The sequence below is a fragment of the Carassius auratus genome, unplaced genomic scaffold (genome assembly GCF_003368295.1).
Source record: "Carassius auratus strain Wakin unplaced genomic scaffold, ASM336829v1 scaf_tig00215808, whole genome shotgun sequence".
Taxonomy (NCBI): domain Eukaryota; kingdom Metazoa; phylum Chordata; class Actinopteri; order Cypriniformes; family Cyprinidae; genus Carassius; species Carassius auratus.
This window is the reverse complement of record NW_020528251.1, coordinates 610,084-632,745: the sequence shown is the minus strand read 5'-3', so window position 1 is coordinate 632,745 and position 22,662 is coordinate 610,084. Positions and strand designations below refer to the sequence as shown.

Genomic DNA, 22,662 nt, shown 5'->3' with positions numbered 1-22,662 from the left:
AATTTTATCACACTTGTATACATTCACTTTAAGCAGACTGAGAACAACTTGTGTAGAGTTGTTTTGTAACTTTCTTTTTTTTTCTATATAATTTGTATCAAACAATCCAGTATTACTCCTTTGGAACAGCAGGGTGGAGTTCAATTATGTAGCCACTACACAGATTCAAGATATTGCTTTGACTGTCACCACAAGAAATAATCCACCATCCCTTTTGAAAGCCTTTACGTAATACACTTGTCTTTCTTATAATCCCAAGTTATCAGCATGCAAGCTACCTCAGTGAAAAGAGTGAAAGAGCAAATGAGATTAATTTGCTGTCTATTGGTTTGAGAGGCTCACTGTTCTCGGTCAAACCCACTTGTCACTGATGAGATGTTTAATGCTGTCAAGATGCTTAGCACCCAGACACCTTCTGAATTTATGAATTTGACACCGATGCTTCTGGTTAAGCGAAAGCCATCGCAGCACACCTGATCTTTTCGTTCCAGCATCCTCATCCCTTTTGACCTCAGAGCAGTCATATACAAGCTGTAGCGGAGTGCAACCAGGCTAAAACTCAGTTTAAAAGCATTAAATGTATGGATGTTAGAGGATTATGTAGGACCTGAGCCACGCGAAAGCTCTTGTTATCCTCTGAGAATATTCAGTCTCTGTTTACACAACAGGTTTGTAATCCGGCCACAGAGCAGGCCGTAATCTGATCAGGCACTCCGAAAACATGCGGCCCTAGCAGATGTGACAGCACGTCTGCTTATGATGGCTTTGCCACAGCTGCTGCTTCTCAGAATACACAATGTGGTTCTGGCACTTTCTGGTCTAATTGCTCCCTGATGATTTACAAACAGTGATTCGGGAAGCCCGGGTGACTTTTCAGGTCCTCGCTCTACCCACTTTCGAACTCACCATTTGAATCTCATTGTGCTGGAGACGGCTCGTCTGAAGTGCGGCCAAACATCCCAGGCAGTTCTTGCATCCTAACCAGTTTAAATATGCTTGAAATGTTTGTTCTTGAATCTCTTCCATTGCTACCGGCATGATATTCTCCCATTTCACCTGCATGCAGGCGAAAAAGTGTGCAAATGCTTAATTCCTCACAAATGCCGTAGCCGTTGATGCGCCAAAGCTGTTTCGGCCTGTGCTAATGGATAAATGCAGTTGCCGAGGTTGAGTCTTGCCCTGTTTAAAAACGCTTTTGGCACTTGTGGAGTGTCCAGATCTTCTTCTTTGATCTCATTATGAAATGCAAATGCTCACCAACCTAAACATCAAAGGTTGCACCCGCTGCTGGGCAGCCATCGTAATAATGGAAGCCAGGGGCGAATTGACCGTTTTTTTCCCTAATAAGTGATTTGGGGGACTGCTTCACCCCCCAGGGCGTTATTTACTTTCAAGCCAGGAACATTATCTCTTAAGTAACTAAACAGCCCAAATCCCAGCTCCCCTTGCTTTTATTTAAATGTGGAAGCACAGGTGTTGCACTCGTCATATCTCTAAACTCAGGCTTACTGTGCAGGGTGTGGAATATTAAGATGTAAAATTGCTTCAGCGCGCTCTGATTTTTCAGTTTAATCCTCCAGCCAGGATCATTATGCGGTCGGGCATTTCATTTTTAAACATCCTCCTGATATTAAATTATTCAAATGGTAAGATACATATTGATAAAAAGTTGTCTGTATGTTTTTCCCCCCGAATTCTTTTTCTAAAAATACATTCACCTTACAGTACATCAGATTTGAAAATCTAGTGCGCCATTATTAGGCTTGTGTTGTTGCATATATTTCGTTTTCTGCCTCTCTGTGTTTTTAATTGTGACAGCAGCAGAAGTGGCTGTGTTGGTGGTGGGAGTGGTGGTGATTCATGCCGTAGCCAGTTTGATCCTGTTGTGTGGATGGCTCCTGTGTCAGGAAGCTACTGCCTGGCCGCCGCCCACCAGCCTCACCCTGCCCCATCCCACTTGTACCTCGCCGCTCACACAGAGTAGGTGGACAAAAAGCATAGTGGCTCACTAGGTGGTACTGGCAGAGAGGGCACTCGCTACACCTCACAAAGCATGAAGTTGACTTTAGTAATGGTTTTGGAAGAGACTGACGTCTTGAATCATGTTAACCAGTACTGCTGTAGCCGTGTAACTGGTCTTGAACCTTATAAAATAAGGTTAGTATTATTGTTAGTATTTAATTTACTGGGGGTCATCAAGGCCTAATGGCTAGAGAGTCTGACTTGTAACCTGAAGGTTGTGGGTTTGAGTCTTAGGTCCGGCAGGAATTGTCGGTGGGGGGAGTAAAAGTCGGTGGGCAAAGCTTAATTGTCATCATTATTCCAGTCTTCAGTGCCACATGATCCTTCAGAGATCATTCTAATATGCTGATTTGGTGCTCAATGAAGAATTTCTTATAATTATCAGTGCTGAAACCATTTGTGCTGCTTAATATTTTTGTGGAATCCACTTTTCAGGTTTCTGTGAATAATTATTTCAAAAGAACAGCATTTAATTGAAATAGAAATTTGTCACTTTTGATGATTAATTAATACATCCTTGCTGAATAAAAGTGTCTCGTTCTCTGTAAACCCTTCTCACAAGATATATCTTACAAGAAGAAACCCATGATCCCTACTACGCATGTAGGTGTATACTTCATCCACTAAACATCAATCATTTGTCTTTCATTGATTAACCACATCTGTGGTGATAATGAGGCCTGTTACATGAAGTCAATACCTGATATGGAACATTTAATGCTAGATGAACTTAAGTGAAATGTCTGCCTGTTTAGCTTTTCTTACTGCTTGTATTATAGGTGCTGCTTTTCCATCTGACAATTAGGGGGTTAAAAACCGAATCTTCAACTGAACTGATTTGAATGTGTTTATTAATGTGCTAAAAATAAAAAAAGTAAATGTTGCCACAGTAAACTGTGCGCTGAACATTTTGGTAATGTATTCACTGTCTTGTCTCAGACATTTGAAGACATGCTTTTATTTTGAATACAGTCACAGCCAAAGAGCGATGCTCATCCTCTCATACCTTACTGCTAAAATTTCTGTTTTTATATTTGTCTACACAGATTTTTCCCTCCTCGCCCACAGCACTTAATTGCCTTGTTCTGTTTGAGATACTTGTTTTTGCTTTCTCCATAAACCAGTTTATTATAAATAAATCTAAATAAAAAAAAAAAACTTTAGCACAGTTATCACATCAGCCTTTTAACAAGTCAGCAGCATCCCCCACTCTGGCGAGGATGCTCGGCTCTTTATTAATTGAGGCTGGGATGACCTGAACATGGCCTCTTATCGCTGCTGTGATTTGGCCCCAAGAGAGAGGCGCTGAGCCATGATGAGTTTGCGCATGCTATAAATAGTCTGGTCCTTGGAATCCGCCTTTAACTCTGAATCTACTCTCTGAAATCTGCTTAAGCTGCCGTTGGACTGTCTGTCAATGCCGCATTAAGGATAAAAATGAAATTTTCATAAATGGTCGCACATTTCACTTTGAAAAGATTTTCATCTATGATTTTTTTATGAATTGTGTGTGATGTATTCTCTCTTTTGGACCTCCTTGTCATCGTTCTGAAATACAGAATATATTACAAAATACATTAGTAGATATAATAGATCTGCTGAAATTGACATTTTATTACTTAGAACTTTTCTAAGATGAGCGTGTTTTTTTATTTCTGTATAAAAATACATTTTGATATGTCAAGTTGGTACAATTTCCCCAAAACTTTTACAAATAATATAATATAATATATAAAATACAATATAATATGTAATATAATAATTATAATCTTTCTTTTTCTTTCTTTCCCTTAGGTCCATAACACAAAAATAAAAGTAAAGAAGTAATAAACAAACATCAGACACTATTTAAAAAATATACAAACTTGAATTCCAGTGCTTCCAGTACAAGGAGGAATACCTTGTCACTTATGCCACTTAAGTCCATTATGATTGTATTTCTTTAGTCACTTAATGGATGTATGAAACTATGCATATAATTCCTTAACACAGCATGCAAAGTAGGAACATCATTAGATACAAACAATTGGCTTGCACTTATCCACCTTGGGAGCTTAAGCAGAATTCGTAACGCATCATTAAATGCCACCTGAAGCTTTTTCATTTTAGCTTTACTATAACTACACCATAAATGTGCCTTATAAAAAGAAGTACAGTAAGCTCTAAAAATTGCTATTTTAACATCATCTGTTCACGTCAAATTTACAAGCCAACCTATTTGACTGTCCATATAGCTTATAGCACTGGTGTTCCACATCATCATCATTTAAATAATCTCTAATAATGTGACCCAGATATATATATATATATTTTTTTAACTGCATTCAATTCTTAGTCACCTAAATAAAAAGAGGGGAAATTTTGCTTACTATCCTCTTTAGTTTTAACAATCATAACCACACACTTTTTAGAATTAAATTTTATATCATATTGATTTAAATTGATATAAGAAGGTGTGACAATATTCCACTTTGCCAAACCCCATTTATCATATTAAAGGGTGCCAATACATTCCTGCCCAACCTGACTTGTATGGATTGATATTTATAACAGTAATGTAAAATTCTTCTCAAATATGAGGAAACCCTTGTCTTGTAACATTATAAACAGCTTAGTGTTATTAATTTGCCTTATAGGCATCTAAAAAGCACATATAAATACTGTAGAATTATGTATAATTATACTTACTAACCATTTCCTTTAATGAATATATGCCTACATTGTGCCACTCTTAAAATGATTATCCGTAGTTACCAAATATTCTTTGAGCCATAAGGATACTCTTTTGAAATTATAATTGGCCTATAATTTTCCATTACTAGATATTTTATCACTCTGTGTTCTTGCCGCCACCATCCGCCATCTTGCTGAAATATAATGTAATACAAAACATTTTTTCAGTGTGTACAGAAATGTATAGAGCTTTTAAAATTTTTATATTGAAATACAATTTCAAAGAATTTCGCACAAGTTTTAAACTAGGTTTTGAAACTGTTTTTACTTTGTTTTGGACATTGGACATATTTTTGAACGAGGAGAAGAAATGTCTGTGTTAATCGAAATGATTGAACATGAAGACCCAGTGTAACAGTGGATTTAACTGATTTAGACATTTGTGTGAGGAGCACCTCTTCCAGAATGAGACAAATGCTACACAGCCATACGCAATAGTACTTGTGATTTCAAGTAATTATCCATAAGCTGCCCCTTTTTCTTTTTCACTTAAACAAACCTGACCCTTCTTGTCAATTCTTTTTTGAAGACTCAAATTTAAAGATTAAGTAGGGCTGCCAAGGCATTACCAGTACAATGCTGAGTTTTAACAATAGGAAATGTGCCATGGCAGAAATGTTTCATCTCATTTTATGCCCATCTGACATGGTTTTAGCAGGCAGGAGCTGCAGACAGAGTGGCACCATGTGTGTGGTGTCACTGAGGATATGGCACACTGCCCAGGGACTTCACATAGAGCTCCCACATCGAAAATGTCATTGAGCTCCATGCTTTTACTATCTGGGTTTTGGGTGACTTTGGTTTGTCTGTGCTGGTAGCTAGGAAGGCCAAGATTTTGAGGTCTAATGAGTGAGACCAGGTTTTTTGGTCCCGAAACAGCAGAAATTACAAGATCTCTGCTTCAAAGCAATGTGTGTATTTTGGATAATTTATTTCATTTTTGCCAGAAACCCAGTTTCTGTAAACATCTCGAGATTATAAAATGCACATGCCTGGTATCATCATTAGTTTGTCGCTACAGTATTTATGTATCCACAGGCACAATGTCCTTAAAGAATTCACCCTTCACTCGGGAGAGGAAAATGACAGTGCCGCCTAGCAGGAGAGTACAGCCAATGATGGATGAGATGCCAGGCGTCAGTGCTGTCTTCCCATCCCATAGCCATTGACATGCAAAACTCCCAGCATCTTTCCATCACTCTGGATATTTGCAGGTCATAGCAGCCATGGATACGACACATTAATTCCTCACTCATGATTGCCTATTCATCAGTGTCAGCACTCTCAATACACCTTTTCCATCCAAATTTATTGAAGAAATCCATGTACAGTAGCCCCCAAAAATGTTTTGGACACTGAAGTCATATAGAATAACTAATTGTATTAGATTCCAAAACATCAAACAAAGTGGCACTTAAAGATCACATAAGCAAACTTTACAAGTAAAACATTTTAAGAAAGAGACGCGTTTCAGATTCCTTTAAACAAGAGACCTTTAAAGAAGACCTTTAAAAGACCTTTAAAATTTCTCATTGTCAAAAACACTTCAGACATCTATAATGACTATAGAATATATATATATATATATATATATATATATATATATATATATATATATATATATATATATATATATATATATATATATATATATATATATATATATATGGCATTAATATATGGTCCTTTTATTTGCATGTTTTAAGTGTTCAAATACTTGTCATGGCTTTGAAAAGTCTGGATGAGCTATACAGCCAGGATGTATAGGTAGTCATCTTTCTTTTCAAGGTGACGTGGGCCGCCTGTAGCAGTGGAGAGAGTCTGGTCAGCAGGCAGAGAGGGATGGGCAAAGCTACCACTGCTGGTTGCCACTGGCCAGCTGGCTGCAAGGCCACAACGTCTCACTGCCAACTAATTGCCTCTGAATTAGACAAGTAATGTGGCCTTGTAGATCGCTGGAGTGTCTGACTAGAGGGACGGCAGTGAGCAGGAGGGTTCCCGGCCTCTTCTCGCCTCAGCAATGTATTATTAATGGGTCGCTGTGCTTGACAGATTTACATTAACTTTGCTAATGGACTCTATAGGAGGGTTGTGACTTTTGGATCTATGTTAAGTTCAATACAAAAGGGAAACCTTTTTTTTTTTTTATAGCACAAAGAATCTGCTTTTCTGTCTTCTCGACTACATTTTAAAGGAGTGCGTTGCCCAAAGGGAAAGCCAGTGTATAAGTTTCAGATGGATGAAGGTGTAAAAGATTAGTCCCTGTCCACCCTCAGCACCATCTTTGCTGCTTTTACTGTTCGTTTGTGTTGATTGATTGACTGCCTCTGTTGTGTGAGAGATTCTTCTGTCAGTCCGCTGTCGTAGATGAATGCTGAGTTTCCTTTGGTTTGCCAAAACAGTTTTTAGCTTTTTTTCTTGGAAGTGAGCAGTGCTGTTGCACCACTGTTAAAGCCTCTAGCAGATCGATTTTGTTTTCAAAGAGCCTAATTGTTGGCATTGACTTGAACAGTTGTATTCCGTTGATCTGCTCATGCTAATTGTAGGCCACTAGCACAATGAAGTGTTACAGTAGTGTTGAGAGAAAGGGCTGCATTGTGCATATGGGAACTGGATGGTCACCTCTGCTCCCCTCATTAGCTCCATTGGCTGTAATAGGGGTTATTGACTGGATGGAACTTTAAGCACCTGTAATATTAATGGCAGCTCTCCCAGCTGCGATGGATGAGTGCTGCGTTTGCTAGTGCTGCTGAGGACACTCTTCTATCGGCGCTTCATCAGCCACTTGTGCACAGCGTAGTTCCAAACTCTGGGTTTGCTGGTGACCCTCACATATTCAGGCCTGCTCCCATTTTGTTAACTGTTAAATCTGAAGCACCAGTGAGGTTTACGATTTTTTGTGGAGCATACTAGAGGTGGAGATAAAAGATAGAATTTGATATTGCACTACATCTGTCACAATATTAAAATATTGCAAGTTTTTTTTTACCACCGATATTGCCATTTAATTTTGCAAAGTCAAGCTTCAGCTTAATGTTGTCAATAGTGTGCAGCACAGTATGGGTATCGTTACCCTGCTGAAAAACAAAAACAAAAGAAACCATCACAGAAATTATTATGGTTTCCATTAAAACAATTTACTTAATTATTGAATTTCACAGGAAAGAGTCGTTTATTTTGTGTAAATCAAGAACTGTATTTCTTTATTGAGTTATTAAAGTATTGCGTAGGTTACATATGCTGATTTATTCATTTTTAACTATTTGGTATTTTAAGAACATGTGGAAAATGAGCTGAATTTCATCCAAGTGAAATTAGTAAAGCAGTTAGACTGAATTTACGCTCATTTCAAAAGCAGAGCCAGGCAGGTTGCGCACATGCGTCAAGTCTCATCCATATTGCCAGATGCGCTTGTGGAGACCTGCGGTGTGGAGCCGCGCACAGGTATAACCGAATATTACGAGACAGGCTGCGTGTGTGCGGCAAGTTTAAACGGCTCCTCCGTGAGACACGGCAGAGAGGAGCGAGTATGAGAAGCATTCAGAGACACAGGCTGTGTGTCCGGTCTTCTGAATTGGGAATAGCGAACATGCATTATAAACTTCTATCAAATTAAAATCTGTTGGGAAGATAAAATGTGCAAGATAACGTTTATGTACTAATAAAAACATAAGAATATATGTTTTGTTCTCCAGTACTGAAAGCAGAACCGATAAGGGAGCTCTTAATATGTGTGACACAGCTCTTGTAAATTAACATTACCTTTTTGTTTGGTGTCTGTAATTCCGAAAGCCAAGACATCTCATGTCACATAGGTTTTTCTTTAGTATTAATTTGCCTTACTATCGACCCTGCAAACACCATAATAACACTCACACACACACACACACACACACACACACACACACACACACACACACACACACACACACACACACACACACACAGTCTCACTCTCTCTCCTGCTTTCCTTTTTCTTTTCTTTTTTGTGGGCGTTTATGCAGTTGGTTAGAGCAGTGCTGATTGGGAGAACAGAGGTGCGCTGCGCTCACTCTGTTGGTTAGTAAGACTGTCACTCAAAGCTAACAGTCAAGCATATGTTCTGGAACAGAGTAATATCGCATCCACATAGCAGTGATTACGATTCGATTTCGATTAATCGCACAGCCCTATTTAGATGTGTGCATGGCATGCAAGTTATTTTCCATCTTGTGCTTAAATGGTTAAAAAAAAATATCACATTAAAATGTCAACGCATTAATCAAAATGCATGTGTATTATCGATCCCCGGTTCTTGGAAATTTGGAACCGGTTCTAAAATGTAAGGATTCGTTTTTGTTGTTGTTTGTTAATAAGACAACAGAGTGACAGATATCAGAGTGTTATCAGAACATTATTGAAATCAGCCAATAATGGCTTAAAATGCATATATCGGGATTGGCCCGATATGATTGGCTGAGTTCTTAGCACCCAACCCCAGTAAGGAATAGTTTTTTGTTGTAGTTGTTTTTTTCTTTTTCTTTTTTTTTTGTAATGGGGATGCACGCTATTAATGAAACGTTATCGAAATCAGCCTATAATGGCTTAAAATGCAAATATCGGAAATAGACTGATGTGAAAAATGATGCAGATATGGCTTACCTAAAAGATGAGCAGCCAACATGTGCTCAGGGTTTGATAGCGATACGATTATATCAGCAGTGTTCATTCTTGAACCAACTTTTGCCTCGATGATGATTAGATTCACTGTTTTGAGCATTTAAGCTGAGAATGTTTTATTTATTTTTTACCACAAAGAGTTGCAAATTGAATCTCGTTGTACAAATTGTGCAATGACAAAGTATGCAAATTCAAGAGAAAACCCTGATCATTTCAAATATGATGTAAATATGGTTTTCGTGCAGAACTGTTTTTTTTTTTTTTTTTTTAGAGTTCTCAGCATATTGTTCTGCATGTTAACTGTAAAATGTGTATGACAGACCTTCAGGAGATATTTTAAATTGCGTTTTTGAAACTAAACTATGTAAGTTCAGCCTTATGGTGAAAGGAGAAGGGTTGTTTACTTACTATACATAATATGATATTTATTATATATGGTGTCTATGATGTCTCTTTATTTAAAATGGTTGTAAACAACCCTTAAAATACCACAGATTCACTCCTGTTTGAATAGAATGCTCACTTACCACTTATAGTTTTTAAACGCTGTTTGAAGCTAACCACAAACCAACACCCCCCCCCCCTCCCCCCAGCATTAATATCATCTGCTCTCTGCCCAGTTGTCTTCTCATTTTCTTCCTCGTAGCCCTGATTATAAAGGGACCTCTCCCACGCAGCTCTTTAACCCTGTTTTATCTGTTGGCAAGGATCTAAATTACAAAATTTAAGTGATTTTCCTTCCCACCAATCCATGTGGCATGGTAAGACACTGGATCTAACTTTCAGTTCTATAATAGACAAGAAGAATGTGCAAGTGTTTTAAACTCACTATGCTGAGTATCTTTCACTCCACTCTTAGACAAACCCTTTTTATTTCCCTGTGTCTCTGTCTGACAGCAGTTTTGAGGCAGTAGTGAATAAGGCCCAAAGTGCCATTGTCAGTGGCTGTTGCAGGATGCCGCTCTGAGCCGGCTGATAATTAAGAGGAGGGCCTGACAAATGGCTCTCATCAGATTGCTCATCTGGAACTGAGAGCACACGAAGGCTTTCAGGGAGGATAAACTGGGAGACGTCTCTTTGCTTTGCAATCTTTCATAACATTCTGCGGCTCCTTTGAGGAGAGTGTAGCAAAGAGCTCTCTCTTTAAAACTCAACGCAGCTATGCCACACATAAGTGCCAGGTTCTCTGTCTGCCTCTGTGAGATATTCCTGATTTTCACTGGACTAATACAAAATGGCTTTTGTTTTATTCAACCACCAGTTTGGTGTTACTGGATTACTTGCCCATTTGGAAATGTTTTCATTGGTATAAAATACTTCTGCGCTTTTGCTTGAGACATTTCTTAGCTCTTGTTCTGAATGAATTACAAAAACATTTACATTACGTACAGATCACTTGCCTCAGAATCTAAAATGTTTACAGCAAAGAAAATTTTTCATGTTGAGAAATGAGAAAGCATGTGTAAAATTGCAATTTTTAATGTTTGATTTCTCAATGAATATCTGATTTGCATAATGTAGGGAATTCATGTGTCATTTCATGTGTGAGTGACTAGCTGTACTAGATGTAGAAGGACTTTTTTTCTTTGTTTTGTCTACCAATCACTACAAGGCACAGAAGAATTTAGTCAAGCTAATCCTATAAATGTGTTTTCTGTAAATCAGAGCAATGCAGAATTCAGTGAAATTTGGCTTTCTTCAAGGATGTTAGATTATTTGAAAAATACCTTGTTGTTTAGCCCTTGGCACTTAAGTATGAAGGTGCCTTGCTAAAAGTGCAGCTTTACAGGACATTGATTAAAATCTCCAGACAAGTGCCTCTTTGAGTTTTTTTTTCTGTTAGTCAGAATTACACCAGTGAATTTCTTCAGAAAACACTTAAAATAAATCCTTATTAAATGTCTGCTGTTTTAAATGGTCTCTCTGCTGTAAATCTAAGGTAACTACTGCAGCCTTGAACACATGTAAAAAACAATACGGAAGGTTTTGAAATCTCCAGAGAGAGGTCAGGTCATATGAAATGGCTCGGGTCTTAGAGCGCTTTTTGCTTTAAAAGCTCCTTGGATGACAAGCCAGCCTAATTCAGAAAGAAAATCTGAATGAATAGTTATCTTTTGTCTCTCTGAACCCTGATCACACAGTTGGAGATTGATTTTTTTTGTATTTCTATTGAAAACTTTTCCCAGTTTAGTTTGCAAAACCTTGTGAAGTGTTTGTGACACATATACAGCTACGCTCTTAAATAGAGGAGGAAGTCCATTTTGGAAGACTTTCATTGATACTTTCACTTCTTTTGAAATAAGAGGATCATGCTTTCCGACTCTCAAGATGGTTAAAGAGATTAAGGCTATTTATTTATTTAATCAGCACTTATGTGTATTTCAAAGAAATACAGAGACTTCCATCTGATATTTGACAGTCGCAGGCTCCGACCTCAAGGTTTCCTCAGAATCTTTGCTAATTTGGCCTAGATGAAGAAAAAATATGAAGAAAAATATTCACAAAAAGAGCCAGTGTCATGCATGCATTGTCTGGTCTAGTATCTGTTCAGGGCTCACTTACCACAGTACTCATGTGTTATTAGTCTTATAAATTACCATACTTTACATGAAAGATGGGTTTAATTTAAACCCTGAATTAGTTCCCCAAGGTGTTATACTTTGTACAGCATCTGCAAATTTTAATTATCGCAATACTTCACAGAGTACACTTCACGCAGCATTACATCACGCCAGTATTGACCGTGGCGCTTCTCAACTCGTTCTCATTGCAAGCTATTCAGATCTCGGTGTAATGGGGCTCTTTATGTTTATTGTGGTTTTCACCTTGGCATTAATTTTTGCTGCAGCTAGCAAAGCCTTCATGTTTTATTAAAACGACATATACGCGAGTAAAGATCAGAGAACGAATGGGTTTTAAAAACGTTGCATGCCAACACAGTGCTACTGGATGCCAAGAGTAAAGAGATCGAATACCTTTGAAGTCCTTGAAAAATGGAGTTGAGAAACCGTTAAACTAGTCATCCAATGCTGCTCAATTGTGGGCTGTTTGTCTTGAAGCTGAAGTTAGAAATGCCGTTTTGCTCCACTTTGTGTTTTCTCAAGTGATTGTCATCCGTTTTTAATGAAGAATAACTATACATACATGAATGGAATCTTATTGTAGATTGTTATTTTGCAGTGACGTAAAAGTTTTAATATTTAAATGGAAAACATTTCTCGCATTAATAAAAATCTATTCGTAACGTGTTGTAATTACGTCTAAAGCAAAATGACAGAAGGAGGTAGAAAACCATGTGATGTTGCATTTGTATTGTACAGTAAATAGTAATTTGTCAAGAAGTACTGAAACTTTAAATTATACTTGCGGCTTTAAAAGAAAACAAGTGTCTATTTGAACTATAAAGTTACATGTATAACACTTGCGTAACTTATTAGCATGCCAAACAGTATTGTTTAATATTTATTGTACTTGGTGTCTTTTTGTGCTAGGGTCACCTGAAACTGATGTAAATACCAGGTGTGAACAGTGCCAAAGTTCAGGTACAGCTACAGTAAGATGCCTTCCTGTTAGTCATTTAACAAGAGGCCCCCACATCTTAGCGCCTTATCAGCTCCAGCCTCTCTCATACTCAGTCATGCTGTCCTCATTGCTGTGGCCAAGGGTGAGGGATTCTCCATGCTCTTAAGTGGATTAAAACCACACTGCATGCAGTTCCAGGCAGCAGTCGCATGGCTTGTCTGTCAAAGGTGCGGGATATTTTCACAGGTTTAGTCTACGAGCCTATGGGTCCAGTTAAGAGCACCATTTGTGCCTCCTCTCACCACATACACGAAAAAGAAAAGCTTCAGCATCTTCCCACACCCACTACAAACACAGTCTGCCAACGTGCTACATTCCCTAATGTGTGTAGAGATATTGCAAGCTTAAGAAATGTCTGCGTACGTCTCTGTGTTTGCAAAAGGCTTGTCAGGAACTGCAGTGGAAGAGGAAACTTGAGCACAGTTTTTAGAAAAGCCCAATGTCAGAGAAATGGAATGCATTGGAGAGAGGAAACATAAAATACTGTATGGGATGGGTGAGAATGTGTACAGTGGACAGAAACAGCTGCTATTCTTAAAGGTCCCCTGAAGTGGCTTGAAATGCGCAGCATTATTTTGTGTGGTGATGTAATTTCAACTGAAACAGAAAGACAGGACGGGACATATCGAGCAACTCTGCCCCCTTTTTTAAATGGCCAATAGCATTTAATTTATATCAGATCAGGCTAGAGCTATTGAGCTTGATAAAGCTTATGACAGCCACAGTCTAATAGATTACCTTAATATTCTGTGAACAAGTGACTGAGCTTCAGTGTATATTTATATTGTAGGGGCAGAACGCTTTGGATTCTAGAGAGCATCTGATTCTACAAAGTTTGATAAGAAGCGTGGTGATGTCATCAGAATCGTTGATGTTGATGTTCTGAATGCTTAAATCTAAATACGAATTTTGTCATTGCTTTAGATTAAACTAACTTATAGAAAACCCTAAGGCTAACATATTCATGATAAAAGCCAAAAAACTCAGTCTTTCATAGAGACTTTAAACCTGCGTCTTTTGTAATGATGTTTGTTCCCACCAGACATTGGTGGGTGCAGCTACTCTGCCAGCAGGGCAGGCTGTTTGCACTTAATGTACATAAACTCTGCTTATTTTGAACTATTTCGTTGGTAAAATAGAGCAAATTAGACAATACTGTTATTTAATAGAAGTCAGTTAATATCTTTTTGAATTGCATGAAATCAGTATCACATTTGCAACGGTGCTAATATTCGGGAAAAACTTTTCCTTTGTTGATTTTTTTTTTTTTTTTTTTAAGAGACAGATAATCACCAGTTGCATCACTGGCTAAAAGTTTTCAAACATTTTACATTCATATGAAATTTGAATTCAGAGTAATCACTCTGGTGATTTAAGGCTGCGTTTACACTGGCACAAAAGTCAGATTTATTGCTCACATCTGACACCGGTCCGAATTTGTTGCATGTGTGTAAAAAATCCGCACAAAATCTGCAACATTCAGGACACATTTCAATCCCTACCCCATGAATTTATAAGTACAACAGCTTTGCTATTAAAAGCTATATTTCTCAGCAATGAGATGATGACTTAGCGGCTTTTGTAATTAAACCAGCAAGCTTCACTATTAGGCTACTCACTCACATGTTCCCTCTCTCTCTTTCTTTCATTGATTTGTTCAAATTCATTCAAATGAATAGAATCTTACAGCGCTATTTTATTTCACTTCATAATTCTACTTATTATGAGCTACAGATAAAATAACAAATGAAAATTACCATTATTTATCCGTTCAATCAGATTTTGTGCTGTAAAACATCCATGACAGCTGTTGTCCATGCTGTCAAAAAATGATGGCCACACATTGTGAATTATATTTAATATCTTAATATAATAGTATGGACATTCAAAAACTGAGGGTCTACCATGTGCATAGTAAAGCGATCACATCATTTTAGGCATTTTTTATTTTATTTGTTATTTATTTAACTATAATGAACATATTTCATTACTTCCCAGTAATATACACACACACACACATACACACACATATAGAGACCCTTTACATTGAGATCTTCAGGCATTTAAAGTTTCCCTCTGTGTCACGGTATGTAGAGTGAGGAAGTCAGGCTGAATTAGCGAGCACTGATGGGATGTTCTTTTGTAACCTGGGCTCCCTGGGCTGAGCAGGCAGGGAACTGTGGTACATCCTTGATGAAGAACTCCACTGCGACACGGCCTGTCCCTTTGACTCATGCTGAGTGGTTGATACTCAGGACAAGGAGGTCAGCCTGACCCACTTTCCCCCGCCTGCCCTTCTGTCTTGTTGGGAGAGGTGGGCAAGAGGCCAGGGGTGAGTGGGCGGATGGGTGCACTGACTGTCAGCGAGCGCGTTTACACGGGGGTTAGGAGAGAGCACTCCTGCTGTGGAATGCAGGTACATCTCAGCCCACCGAGACGGTAATGGACAGGCACTCCCACAGAGCTCAGTGTCTGACCCTCTCATTGTAGCTCCTCATCCTCGATGAATCCTACAGCTCTCTTCCTCCTCCTCTTCATCATTTCACTGCACTGCAGTGCTTCTGAGCTCCACCTGTAATATATGCAATCAAGAAAAAAACATTCAGCAGTTTGAGCTGCACATCATTTTATGTGATGTCGAATATTTTTACACACTTTTAAGTCATTTGTTATGTTCAGGAGTGACCTGTTGACCTTTGGTTTTACATGTGAATGTAAAAATGCTGTCGGACAGGACATGCTTGTTAACATAAGTAATAAATAAGACAGACACTGGTTTGATAACTCCTCAAAATCGAAACCCATTTTCCAGTTGAATGCAGGGTCAAAAAAATGGGTGTGTTTCATCTGCAGTTTACAAGCAGGCACAGACAAGCAGTCCTCTCTGCTGTCTAACAATATGTAGGATTTTTTTATTAAAATATTCAAAAAATACAGTGTACTTTAAATACCCCAAATATTTTGAAGAATGCTTAAATCCAGAAAAATAAGCAATTTCAACCAGTGACACGGGCTGTGTCTATAGTGTCATTTTTGTCGCCTGCCAATGACATCACATTTTTTTTTGTGATTTGTATTTGTATATTAAATATGGAATGCAAACATTTATTTAAATATTTATAATAAGTTTGTATATTAATGTTATTAAAATATTAACATATGTTTATATATTCAAATATTAAATGACATACAGAATGCAAACATCTATTACTAAAATATTTATATTAAAATATCTATTATATAAGTGATATAATTATTTATGTGATATATAGTTCTTGCTGAAATAAAATAAAAACAATTTGCTTAGTTTGTTTATAGCAAAACCCTATTGATCATGTATGATGTGTTGCTAAAGTTCGTAACCTGCATTGGATTTGGTAGCTTTCACTATACAGGATCCAACTGATAACCTCAAGAGTGGGCTTTTACACACACAAGCTGTCACACCTCCACTTCTTTTGGTCATTTTTTCTCCTCTCTCTCTCGCTCTCTCTCACACACACTCTCTCTCATATACACACACACACACACACACACACTCAAACTCAAACTCAAACTTGGCAGCTGGCCCTGCGGCTCTCCTGGTTAGTTCCCCTGATAGAGAGTTTGAGACAGACTGGACTGGTGCAGTAGTGCTTATTAGCCGTGTCTGTCTGCAGAAGCCCTGCTGAGCCAGCCTTGAACCCTGCGGCCCCCAGCAGAGAAAGAGGGAGAGACAGAGAAGAGAGAGGGAGGTTTAAGCAGTGTAGGACAAAAGCGAGCGTGTGACAGCCAGGGAAAGAGACCTGCCTGTCTGGCCTCCATGTTCACTTTAGCTAGTTGCCACCTAACCAGATACAAGCTGGTCACAGAATCATTACTTTGAACAAGAAAGTGATCCTTTTCATTCATTCAGTGGTCTTGGAAACCTCTTCAAATTGCAAAAGCATCTCCATCTGATGCATATTTATACTAATAAAAAAAAAGAAAGATCTTGTTCCATCTGCCCTCTCCGCCAAGTACTCTACTGTTTTATCTGCCAAGTACTCAAGCATTCAAATTGCCCAAAGTGCACATTGCTTTTACAGAACAGGCTTAAGTAGTTGACATTGTATTTATTTATTTTTTTATTTTTTTAGGGAGAGACTGTGATGTTGTCTGCCTGACTAACTTCAGATATTGCAGTGTGTAGAGTTGCTGAGGCTGCTAAAGTTTTAATGTGCTACAAGATTAAGGTCTGTGGACAGATGCGTCGAGCACATCGGGTTCAGCGATGGGTTATAAACTGCTCTGACCCGCCTTTGCTTTGTTTTATGAGTGCATCTCTTGAACTATCAGGTTCAGCTGTCCTGTAGAGCTCACCGTTATTGTTGCTAATGGTTTTGGTACTGCTGATGCAGTTGGAAGTCTCCCTTACCTTGATGTGCCATTCTCTTCAGTCCACTGCTAAACATCTAACATGCACCTGCAATCAACCCTGATCAGCCCAGTGGAAACGGCCTGTTATTGCCCTCATTCGATGTTGTACGATAGTTCTTTCACACAAATTCCTCACATATTAACATAGTTTGTGTGTTTGCTTGGTATTTTCATCTAATCTCTTTTCTCGTGAGTGTTTCTCTCGCGGTAGGCTCGTTCCACAACGGACCAGCTCAAGCGAAGATCCCAGAGCTTTTATATCACAGCCATCTGTCAATACAATTTGGTCAAATGATTTCAAAACCTGTGCATTTCTGGAGTCTTAAGCCAAGTGGCTGGCTGAGCTCCAGCTGGAACACGCCGAGCATTAAGGCATGATGTGCGTTCAAGCCGCCTCCTGCTGATTCATTCCTCACATGCTGAAAAATTACCTTTTGCTCATTAAAGAATTGTGTAAGTTGGAAAAAAATAATTTGCATAATTTATTTCCCCTTGAGGAACGGGATGATTAATTAATTACTATGCTATTAAACTGGATCTTTTCTTTTTTTTTTTTTTCTTTTTTTTTTTCTTTTTTTTTTTTCTTTTTTTTTTGATTAACCTCAGGACATCCTTCATGTACAGTATATGGGACTTTTATTTGTCACATGAATTTTAGTTCATTCGGACGTGTGGGAATCTCCAAAATTAAGAAAAATCTCTGTGAAGTTAAAAGTGGTTGAGTCAGGGGGTTTTATTATTGAGTTTAGGAGTCTCAGTATTCTGCAGTTGTCTTAATAGTACAGGAATGTTTTTTTTTTTTTTTTTTTTTGAGCCTGTCGTCTGCAGCAAGATGAATCTCTTTAATATATTTCTCTGGCCCGGTTGCTTTGCATAGTGTAGAAGAGATGACGCAGGCTCTGGGTTATAATACCCCAGTGTTTTATTCATATTCTCTTATTTGCAGGGACCCTACATACTCGCGTTTGCTACACCGCCATCTGACAGCGCGCTATAGGCTGCATGTAAATGAGGGTTTTAGATACTATTGTAGTGAAATATAATGCGGGAGTCTCATTAACCTATAAACAACCTAAACACTTTTCTGTCTCCTTTTCCTCCTACAGAACTCAATACGGCACAATCTCTCGTTGAACAAGTGTTTTCTCAAAGTGCCTCGCTCCAAAGATGACCCGGGAAAGGTAAGCGTCCTCTGTTTCCTCCATATGTAGTGCTGTTTTATTCAGAAATTCAGGTTTTGTACATTTGTTAAAAACAAAATGTCGCTTCAAGAGCAGATTCGCCCGTTTAAAAATGCATACGTATCCTTGTGAAAATAGATGAGAGCGAGCACTCGCAGTAACGTTTTAAAAGCACTCTCCGGAGCTCTCTCGGGTAGAGGAGAAAGCACTTCAGCCCGGCACTTACTGCACGAGAGGGGGGAAGACCACCACCTGCTTCCCCTCAGTTGGCATACTGCTAGCCTGGCCCGCTGGAGCTTAAACAACCCAAACTGATTCATGTGTAGGCCAGAGTGCAGAGCTATATAGATTGCAAAATAAGCGTGCACATCTGATAACACGCATTTCATCAATACAGCATTGATGAACCCTGGTTGGCATGTTTTTTTTTTCCATATAATGCCTTCACCGCGAATAGCACACACTCATTTCTGTATCCTCAGCCATCTTTTGCAAGCGCATTCACGCACATATACTCACAGCGCGACATGAAGGGAAGAGCCGAGGCATGCCGGGGATGGGGACTGAATGCTAATTTCATGTTTGCTGTAATCCTCTGATATTGACACTCCTGGGATGTGCTCCACTAAATACAAAATAATCTATCGCTGGATGGATTCTATTCCGAATACACGGCCAACATGCTTGCATCCCTAATGTTCAATTTGGAATTTGCCTCCTTCCACACATCCCTCCCCCTGGAAGGAGAACTTCAAAGCTGCGCGGGGCTCTCTTGATATGTTCCATCAATATTGTAATATGGCAGGAATATGGACCCTGCTGCTTGTTCGAGGTAGTAACTGAGGCTTGTTTCTTAGAGATGGCAAAAACTATTGTTCACTTCACCTTTGTGATCCACGGAAGCTGCTGAGAATGAGGAATGCTGAACTTTGGGGCAGATACGATCACATTTGCCCTTGAGTAGACTTCTGGTCAGAGAGGTCTAGTCTGCTTTGAGACTGTCTTACCGATTATTTACACTAGAAATCAGATTTTTTTGTTAGTTACCATTAAACCATTGCAAAACACAGCAAATACATGTATTTATGCTTATGCTCTATTTTATATCTTATGCTCATTCTTAAGCTGAATTCATTTGATCAAAAGTGAACAGTAATCTTGTGAAATATTAATTTAAATAATCTCTTTTCGATTTTAATATTTTTTTTCATATATTAAAGCAGACGTTATTCCAGACATCATTGTCACATGATCCTTTATCTGATTATCAGTTTAATGCTAATCCAGCCCTAAACTTTGAACAATAGTATGTAATATATTTATATTGTTCTCATTTGTAAGTCGCTTACAAAATTAAATGTTATAAATTTACTTTACTAGTCCATTTTGAAAAATATATTTTTTTATTTGAACTATCCTTTAATTACTGTATTTGGGATGGTCATTGTGAAGGGAGGTGTATTAATGTTAGGGCTGTGCAATTAATCGAAAAAAATTAATCAATTTCGATTTTGGACTCCGACGATTATGAAAATGCAACAATCGAGATAAAATGATTATTGTGCCCCATTCCGCCCCCTTTTGCAGCGCTGCACTTTCATTCCTCCATAAAAGCCAAATTTCCCGTGCAAAATCTGTAAAATCATGTAACATGACATTTGCAAAATGGGACGTGCTTAATTTTAATAAAAAGTGTATTTGATTATGTTAAAAGCGTAAAAGAGAACTTGCGCTGCTCCTCAGGAAGAGATATGTGCTCAGAGACAGAACAGAACACGGTCATGCAAAGTCATCATTTAGTTCAAGGTGCGCGTCTTATTGCTTAAATACATGCAAAAATATCAAAATGCTGCACATGGTGATTATTCATATATACCTTCATCGGTCATGTAATGGACGTAAATAATTTTTAATTAAAATATGCGTTTAAAAGTAATTTGGATCCGTGCGGCTCTTAAAGTGACAGTGGGCTATGTTTGATTATTCATTTCTGTAGGCTGTACCATGCCACATGAACCTTTTCATATAAACTGCAATAAATACAAAACTAGAGCCAAACTAAAACTGAAATGAGACATTAATAATAAATAGTATAATGAATAATGAAATAATCATACTGCTTGAGACTTTCATAAAAAAAAAAAACAAAGCACAGTTTGTTTCATTTGTGTCTTCTTATTCTCTTGTATTTGTCCTCTGCTTTTTTTTTATTATGGACAGTTCAATTATTTTCAATAAGGGACTTTTTGTTTGTTTGAAATTCCGCTGGTCTGTAGATGTCAGAGCAACCTTATTTAACAGGAAATATATCTTTAAATAAGTCACTCATATAAACTTGTGGTCATGTGGCCCCTCATAATCGTGTTAAATAATCGTGTTTACAATATTGACCAAAATAATCATGTTTATTATTTTTGCCATAACCGAGCAGCCCAAATTAATGTTCTTTAGCTTATTACTTTAATAGCTGTTAAGTTTGGGGTTCAGCCAAAATGTATAATCTAAAGAAGTAGCCAAATACAATTTTATTATATTGCCCTATATTTCAGATTCATGTAAACCGTTTTCATAGATTTCTTTAAACGTTGCTTTCTCTTTAGGGATTGTGTTGCAACCTACAGATAACTCCCCTCCCAGGGGTTTTCAGTTTTCCAAGATTTTTCAGCTAATTAAAAGAAAAGCTGCTCAGCCTCCCTTTCCACAGTGAAAGTGTCTTGCAGTAGTTTCAATTTAAATTACATCTACTAAGTCTAGTAGACTGCTTGCATTCTCTGTCACCTTCAGCTGTCCTTCATCGCACTGCATCTATTACAGGAACATGAGTATTTAAATTGAAATAAAGAACATGAAAATGTTTAATACAAGTGAATTTTTCCTGCACCTTATGAACTTTGCTGGTCTAATGCTGGAATATAATGCATAAATGGCAATGCACTCTGAAGATCATGTTACTCTATTTGTTAAACTCTTTGTTAGGGAGTAGCTGTACGTACTTACCTAGTTTGTTTATTGTGTGGGAGCACTCACTACCTGTAACATTTAACATTGTTAGGCTGCTTTGTGCTATATTAGAATTTATAAAGAAACTTATGACCCTTTCACATGACTCACATGAGCACTCCTCTCAACTCAAGTGCTGTGTGCTGTTTATTAATTTGCATAGAATAGATAATGTGTACAGTATGATTATTTATTCTCTTAATGTCATGATATGCTTTTGACATGCTGCACATATCACAACACTCTTAATGATACATTATGCATATTCCTGGGTAATCCGTGGCAAGTTAAAATTGTTTAAAATTTTTTTTTTAGGCATCATGTTACAAAGTTTGACTTGAATGCAGCATATTATTGTGGCTAATGCTATTGCTTGATGCTGCACTCTATCGAAGTCATTGCATTAGGGAACATTAATTGCATAAATACATTCATTATTCAATTTGGGATTTACATGTGTGTATAAAACCCTCTATGGACACCTTTGCATTTGAATCACCATTGGCTAGTAAATATTTTCTAGTTTGCTCTCCAAACTGACCATATATGTGTGTGTGTGTATATATATATATATTAGTAGGGGTGCACAATAAATATCGTCAGTAAAGCCGGTTATTGGCCGATATTTATCATGCACCCCTATATGTTAGGGATGTGCACAACGACTAATTTGACTGTCATCTAAACTGAAGTTTGTATCCGAATAATAGCTAGACTAAAAGCAAGAAAACCCCCAAAAAATGGTAAGAAAAAAAAAAAAACTGTATATGATAGCCTACAATACTTATTCTATGAAGAACACAGTCAAATCCCTCAATGAATTCTGCAAAAAATAGTTAAAAAACAAAACAAGGTATGCTTGCTTTGCATTATCGTTTAATCTTAGATGATCATTTAGAAAAAAGAAGACAGTCAATGTCAGCCAATGCTTATTTATTAAATTTATCTGGGGAAAATCAATCAATAGCCTGACAGAATTCTTCATCTTCATGTAACGTTAGCCAACATATTAAAACAGTAACCAGGCAGCTACTCAGTTCAGCTTTTCCCCGTCTTGTGTTTGAATGCTTTAAACATCTTTTGAATG

General features: G+C 37.8%; 1 protein-coding gene across 1 annotated transcript in view; it reads left to right on the top strand.

The window, feature by feature from the left end:
* LOC113095894 (forkhead box protein J3-like) overlaps window positions 1-22,662 on the top strand; it is a 93,827-nt gene that overhangs the window by 48,332 nt on the left and 22,833 nt on the right. Inside the window, exon 3 of the mRNA XM_026261214.1 lies at window positions 18,501-18,575. Coding sequence (XP_026116999.1) covers window positions 18,501-18,575 — 75 coding nt within the window. The remainder of the gene's footprint in view (window positions 1-18,500; window positions 18,576-22,662) is intronic.